Genomic DNA, 7,997 nt, shown 5'->3' on the forward strand with positions numbered 1-7,997 from the left:
AGGGTAGTGTAAATGGGGTATAGGAAGCTGGTGCCACAAACTGGCTCTAGGATCTTTTCAGCATAAGAAGTTGTTTTTCTCTCAGTTTTCATGCAGTTAATGCAGCAAAACCTCTTGGTAGTAAGAAGACTTGGTGAGTGGAACCAGACAGGATGAAGCTGATCCGTGCTGGCGCTCAGAGGAATCACCGTACTGCCTGTTCAATCCCTCCTTTCACTCCTCATGTTGCTCTGTTTTCTAGCACAGGCTGCTTTCAGAGGTTTTTTCCTCTGTGTTTATCTGAGGATCAATACCTCTTTAAAGGAGGTCAGCTGCTTTATGCTGCAGCATCAATTGGCCTGGCTTCTGTTCAGCCCTCACTGGGGAAATCTGTTGCTCCAAAATTCAATAGGAGAGTCTGATCTGTGCAGGAGTTGTGCAACCCTAGTGGTGCTTTGGTATCTCAGTTTCCTCATAAAAAGAAATGATTTGAGTTTCAGAACAGCTGAAGCTGTAATCGACCCCATGTTTGTTTTTTCTGTTCCATTCATGTTTGAATGTAGAGTTTAGTATCTCTGTTTCTTTTTTACACAAAGCTGTCCAACTAGAAGGAAGTGGCTGCTTTTTTTCTACTTGTTTTGCAAGGATATGCTCTGTAGGCTGTTTCTTTGGATTGGTGAGCTTTTGTAGACCAGAGTAATGTGCTTAGAAATGCATATGAACTTGGCTAAAAGAAATCTTCTTTTTGTTTATTTTCCTTTATTTTCTTTGTACCTATGCTTCATGGCAGTAGTTTATTGTTGCACATCTGTAGGGAAAGTATAGTGTTTTGATTGTGGCCCTGAAAGACTTTCCAATCCCTGCGTCACTGATGGAGGAAGTCTGCTGGACTCGAGCAGCATCCCCATCTTTAGAAAAATGCAGAGAGATATCAAGGGAAAATTCTGCTACTAGTTGCAATCCTAAATGTTTCGTCCTTTGAGCCCAAATTCTGTCCTCATGTCATCATAGATGTCTGCTCTTCATAGAATCTCATCGGTCAGATTGAGGCGGGACTTTTCGTACCTTTTCAGACTAATTAGTTTCAATCAATCCCACAGCGTGACGAGGCTGCCTACCAGTAGGAGGTGCCAGACTGATGTGGTTACATCCAGTTTATTCAGTGAATAAACTATTAGATTAAAAATATCCCCTGTTTTTTTATTTATTTATTTAATCAGAAAAATTACACCAAAATCTGTTGTTACTTGTTGGAAAATAAAACTGAATGAAGGAAAATTATTTCTATGTCCATCTGCATTAGTAAAAAGCACATTCTTTACATTTAGTTTGATTTCTGGTGAAAAATTCAGTATGGACCATTAAACGCCTTATCAGTGTGTCCTGAATCATGATTTTTGTTTTTTTCTCCTTTTTCTTTGAGTCATTTCTTTCATTTATTTCAGAAATACAGTTTTAATGCATAGGGAGTCGCTCCAGTATAGTGGCAGCACAATTCCTTCCCCATAGGAACTCACTACTCTCACTTTGAGATTTTATACATTCACTTTTTTTCTTGTCAGTGAGACTAAAGTTTTACCAAAAAAATTTATTTTGTCTGAAATATTTAATGGTTTTGTCTCGAGAAAAGGGGATTTTAAATCTACATTTTTATACCCAATTCCCTAGTTTATTTAAAATAGAGGGAACATCTTAACAACTGGTGATAAAACGACATTTGAACGAAATGAACGACATTTCTTTCTATTTTCACTCTGTGTGTACAAAATGACAATAAAGTCTAAGTCTAAGATAAAACCCGAAGCAGAAAAAAAATGAAATGAAATGGTAAATGAGCCCTTATGACGTTAACATCCTTTGAAAGACATGATCTAGGATGAGTGTTTGTGGTTTTGTCGTTGCAGGGAGCACTTTGATGAAGGTCGGGGACTGTGAGAGGAGATTAGGAGCAGTAGAGAGAGAGTTCATACACACCTCAGCCATCAGCTTTCTTACTCCTCTCAGGAACTTTCTGGAAGGAGACTGGCGAACTATTTCAGTGAGTGTGATGACATCAGGAACTATTTTCATCATGCCTGTTATTTTATTCCAGGAGTAAACCTGGAAAATCTTTAAGCATCAGCTTTACATTTCTACTAAACCTTAGAGGTAACCTGACTCCACCAGATGGATTTGCTCCGCATATCCATCTGGAAACCTTCCGTAGAAGTAATTTTGGGAAGGGGCGAAAATACTGGTTAGCTGATTGGCCTATGTTACTGATAGACGGGCCAAATAAACCAATCAGATCAACGAAGCATATGACGTAACAGAGCGATGACGAAGAGGAGCCAATTGATAGATCAAACTGTTGCCGAAACCAGTCGGGAGAAGAGCAAAAACATCTTTTCCTCTGAGAAAAGCGTCCAGAGCAGTGTTTTGCTCTTCTTTCAGTGAAGAAATACTCTGTAATTCCGATAAATCTTGCTCGATAGCCACGCTAATGCTAGTTTCATCGGCTGAAGCCGCCATGTTCTTTAGACTGAACTGTCGCACTTCTCGTTGCGTCGCACCTCAACCCGCCTCAAAGCCAACGCTGATTGGACGTTCGTTTGGTGAACGGCTCCCAACGGAGAGTCTCCAGGCTGATTAGCGAGGGAAATCTTGAAAGCTCGCGAGATCAGGATGGTCTCACGAGGCTACCTTAGAGGTAGTTCCCCCGGTGAACTCAGAACCTTCCCCTTGTGGATTAGTTGAAAAAAATTCTGCAACAGGTTGTAGTTTTTTTTTTACCCTTAATCGATTAAATCTTCTTTTAAATAAAAAGTTTGGTCATTATTTATACCTAAAACTAATACGTTTGTGGTGATTTAATAAATTTAGCGTTAATCAGTAAAAAAATAAAAACAATAATTTTTGCCACAATTACTGAGTCTGGGAGCAGCAATTTTTGCCCAAATATAGTAACACCTCCCTCCTGAAATCTTCCCGCAGTGACGTCACTGTGCGGTAAGCCTAGCGCCATTTTCCATTCGCCATTCTTACAAAAAAAAATCAATGGGAACCACCAGACACATCCGCAATCAACAGCTATTGTTGAAGATTTCCAGAGAACTTCACCACTGAAATTCACCGGAGCTATAGTTAAACTGACAATGCCCAGGTGCATGGCAGCTGGATCAGGGGTTGACGTTAAGGATTTTTGCCCTATGGGCAAGTGACTTTCACATTTCATTTGCCCAGAAACAATTTTTACTTGCCCAGTATAATGTCTGATAAATATAGTTCCTAATATTCATTTTTGTATATATATCAATGAAACATGTTTGTTTTTTAAATGTTTTTTGTAATTCAGTATTTTTTAAGTTTCCAGGTTCCTGGTGTGTATCTGCATGCGTCAGATAATGAAATCAAGCCTACATTACCGTGTTAACATGCCTTTCAATCCTTCCTGCACATTCTTTTCAAACTAAACTTTGCTTTAAACTGTTGTGTGCTTGGAAAAATATAAATTGTAATGTTAAAAATAAAAAATAAAACTTGACAGGTTAAAAACTTACACTACTACTACTCACCAATTTAACATGTTTAGTTCTATAACATTTAAATCCACCACTCCAATGTCTAAGAGAAAAAACTGTAAACAACATTTTTTAATGTATGACCACTGTACAGAAGACTGCCATATGATAGAAATATTTACACTGTGCGCTACAATTATTATTATTATTTTCCTAATCCCTGACTGATCATATTTAATCTAGCGTGTATTATAGTATAGATTAAATTCATCATCCAGCTGCTGCTCTGCAGAATTCTCTCCCCAAGAGCTGAATCACGCCATCTAGCGGAAAATCACGCGGCTTTTTCAAATCAGGCCAGAATGTGTACAAAACAACAAAAATGGTGCAGATTTTAAAGTAATTTTGAGTGATAAATAAATTTTTTTTGCGATCATTGCACTTGCTTGGCGGCCAAATACAATGAAATTTGTACTCTCCCAACAATAAAAACTACTTGCCAGGGGGCTATCGGGCGATGGTTAACATCAAGCCTTGTGGATGTTGAAATACATCGGGTAATAGTAAAAAAAATAAAAGTTATTTCACCTTTCTGATTCCTAATCCTCCACGTACGGGTTGATCGTTGGATTGCCAACTTGAAAAGGGAGGATTTGCCATCGAACTTCTGGTCAGAGAAAAAACACGTAATATGTAGCAGCCAAGATTTCGAAGAAGAATGTTTTCAAGATGACTTAATAATATAATATATATACATAATAGCGCGTTGTGACAAACACCAGATACAGCACTGGGACTTGATCAACAGCCGATACCGCACCGTGACGTCACTAACCAGTAGGTGGCAGTAGTGTTCTTTGACAAACATGGATGCCTCCAGTAAAGAACATTTCAAATGAAAATTACTCTTAATTAAAATGTGGTTTAATATGTATTGTATAATAATTTCATATTTAAAGTACTTTAGTAGAAGTTTGAATTCTGTATATGACCGGACTTTTTTTTTAACAGTTGTGTTTATTATTACCCAAGCTTATTTTTTTGGGTGATCTGCAACATTGCAGTGAGGAAATAAAAGCTGAAGAAACTGAAAGGGTGTAAATATGTTTGCTTTGCCATGTTTCTGTGCAGAGGGAGCGTCGTCTGCTGGAGAATCTTCGCCTGGACCTGGATGCCTGCAAAACACGCGTGAAGAGGGCGAAGGCGGCCGAGGCCAAGGCAGCGGTAAGCCTCGACTCGCTCGCTTTGGTCTTTACTCGTTTAAATAAAAGCTGTCTGTGTTTACCTGCTTTAAACTGTGACTAACTGTCTGCATACTGGCCGGCTTTGCAGTGCGAGGGGGCAGTAAGTATTAAAACTCCTTTGTGTGATGCACACCTTGAGGTGTTTTCTCAGTCTTGCTGACTTTGATGTGCAGTGCCGGGTTTCTATTTGGGAACACAAACAAATTTAAAGAGTCAAAGCGGTGGACTGAAAAAATATCTGCTACTTTACGTTTGAACCGTGAGCATTTTTCACACGTCACCCAGCAAACTCACAAGATTGCTTTTTATCTGTGAGCTTTCTTTGGTTTTTCATCATCAACCTGTTTTTTTTTATTTAACTACATTTTCAAGTTGGATTTGGTTTCATCATTAGAAAGTAAGAAAGGCTTTTGTTTTAATGCACCGTTTTGCATTAAGGCAACATGACAGACAGTAACCTTTAAATCTGCTTCCTGCTCTTCTGAGTTAATTTTGAAGGGAATTTTGTTCCATTACAGTCGCAGCCAAAACCACTTTTTGTGAATTGAAATTTGGGGGAAAAAATTATTCTGATAAAATAAAATTAGAAAAAAATAACATCTGAGAAAAGAAAGTTACTATGAAGAGGTTTTTTCTGTTTTATTTTGGTTAATAAAAAAAATATAAAATGTGTTTTTTGCTTGCTAAAAAAATGGAATAAAATTCACTACATATTTTACTCATTTAAAGCGCAGTATCTGTCCCATGCAAGCCACTCTAGCTCTTATTATAGGGAGCCAATGGAACCACATCATCTGCAAAAAGCAGATGAATCAACTGGTGTCCAAACCAGACCCGTTCTGGACATTTGCTGAACTGCAACAAATTCACGTCAAATAAAAATCGGGTTGAGCTTCGGTTTTTAAATGCAGAAAGGGAAATTTGTTGCCCTGTATTTGTGACATTATAATGACAATAAAAATGTCTCACATGGTACCAAAAAAAATTAAAATAAAAAATTAAGCCTTAATCATATATGACAGAAATAAAGAAATAAAATTCTTAATTTTGTGCTTTGTAGCAGTTTACTTTCTTTTTAAGGAAGAAAATTATCTGCTGCAAAGTGATTTATGCTCCTGATGGAAATAGGTTTAAAATAATCTTTAAATTGTAATTCAACACTCTTTAGCAGCTCAGCACATAGAAGAAGAAAACCAAATCTGGCAGAGAGAGCAAAAGATTAGGGTGATGGCAAGATTTTTCATTTAAAAATAATGTTAAGTTAAAAGCAAAAATTTTCACTTAAATTGAAACAGGCAATGTGTTGATAAAGTCCAAAAAAGTTGTCACGATTTTAGTATTTGACCAATTTATCATGATTCAGTGTTTTGTGCCTTAAATTCTGTTTCTGTATATTTTACTTCAGTGTTTTTTACCTTCTCACTGGGAAAGCTGTTGGTTATTTTAAGATTATTTCCATTATTTTACTTTTCCACCTGGAAAAAAATATATTGATGTTTGCTAGGTTGTCACTAGGTGGCAGTAGAGGATTGTTCATTGATATCAAATCTTTTTTTTCTGCGTACCCAGAAATTAGCTAGAAAGACCAATGAGTCTCATTGTCTTTGAAATCTCACCAAAGATGGTTTCACCATTAGGTCAGAGACATCCATCTTTGAAGGATGTGATTTCAAAATATCTTGAATATGAATGAATCATTTAACTAAAAATAAAATAAACATTAGGATTTTAAAAGTATCTTTTCTCATCGTTTTACAGATAAACTCCAGAGGCTAAACTATGAAATCACTTGTAGAAGCTCATCTGCACGCATACATAAATCTATGGAGCGAAAAGTTAAGAGCACATAAAAAAAAAACCTGTTAAAATGATTCATTGTGATTCTCAGTGATTTAAATAATCATCAACGTAATTGAGTCGTTAGTGAAAGTAAAGTCACACAGACTCTAAAGCTTCATTTGATAAAAACATGACCTACTTAAGATAAAAATACAGATAAAAACTAAAACATTTTAAATTGTTTATTCAATTTAAAAAAAAAATAAAATTAGGGCTGAAACGATTAATCGGATTAATCGATTATTGAATTACTTGTTACCTAATTTAGCAATCAATCGTCAACTGGCGTATAGAGACTGTAATTCATGCCTTTAGCTGACAGAGAAACTCACATAGAGCAGTAATTGTACCAAAATTTAAAAAAATATATATAAATATTATACATTTAACATAAAAAACCCATTTTCGTCTGTCGTTTTATGCAAAAAAAAAAAATTTTCGTCCGTCAATCTGCTCTATCCAGAACCACTCAATTGGAAAAGTTTTAGATTGACCTGGTTTAATTCTGTAAAAAAAATCTTAATTAAGGAACATTTTTTCTAACCTTTTTTTTGATCAAATAATGGAAAAAACTATCAACAGATTAATTGATAAGCAAAATAATTAGTAAATAGTTAGTTGCAGCCCTAAATAAAATGCGTATGAACACGTCTGTTACACATTTTCCAATTTGCAATTAATTTATTAATAATTTCCATAAGGTGCAGCCTTGCTGCACCTTATGAAAATTATTAACACTTTTAATAAAATCAGCCTCTTCCTCTGCTTAAGGCAGAAACATTATTCCCAGTCAACTGTGTCAGATATTTCAAGAATGTCTCAGTCATGTAAAGTAAACCATTGACTAAAACAGGAATGTCTTTAATCTGTAAGGGGGAGGCTGTAGGTGTGTTGCCGCGTTTACACTAGACACGTCTACATCATCAAAATTTACAGATAAACAACCTCATCTTGAACGTAGCACGTGGGAGACAGACAGGAGTCGATATCACATACTTTTTCCTGAAACACGTCTATAACAACAGAGCATACCTGCATAGCATCAGGCATACGCTGTGAGAAACTTGACCTCCAAACAGGGGCAGATCTAGAAAAATATTTATGGGGTGGCGAGAGGGGGGCAGGGATTTTTGAGGGGTGGCAACATATGGCATTTGATTACACTGAATTTAATCACAGTTATCACAGTTTAGTGAGAATAGTATATCAGTAAGTTTTTCATGTGAAATGTTTCATATTAGTAATACATCGTACAATGTGATCTGACCTAATAGGAGATAGAAGAATGATAACACTACTTCTAGAGGGGCATTATCACAGGAAAGGTATTAAGGTAAGACACAGGTGCTGAGTCGCAGATGTGGGAGACTGACTGTCAGACACGCAGCTTTGCAGCATTTGCACAAGAAGAAACTATTGAAAGCAAAAGTTACCT

The 7,997-nt window shown here is 36.4% G+C and overlaps 1 protein-coding gene across 4 annotated transcripts in view; it reads left to right on the forward strand.

Moving 5' to 3' along the window:
- Positions 1-7,997, forward strand: part of LOC107088026 (endophilin-B2-like) — a 48,001-nt gene that overhangs the window by 13,900 nt on the left and 26,104 nt on the right. For 2 of the 4 annotated variants that reach the window (XM_015379929.1, XM_015379931.1), the window contains 3 exons: positions 1,884-2,017; positions 4,611-4,703; positions 4,812-4,823. In XM_015379929.1, the coding sequence (XP_015235415.1) occupies positions 1,884-2,017; positions 4,611-4,703; positions 4,812-4,823 (239 nt within the window). The remainder of the gene's footprint in view (positions 1-1,883; positions 2,018-4,610; positions 4,704-4,811; positions 4,824-7,997) is intronic. The other 2 variants (XM_015379930.1, XM_015379932.1) reach the window with 1 other exon arrangement.

This window comes from Cyprinodon variegatus, unplaced genomic scaffold, assembly GCF_000732505.1.
Source record: "Cyprinodon variegatus isolate N-32 unplaced genomic scaffold, C_variegatus-1.0 Scaffold203, whole genome shotgun sequence".
NCBI classification, from domain to species: domain Eukaryota; kingdom Metazoa; phylum Chordata; class Actinopteri; order Cyprinodontiformes; family Cyprinodontidae; genus Cyprinodon; species Cyprinodon variegatus.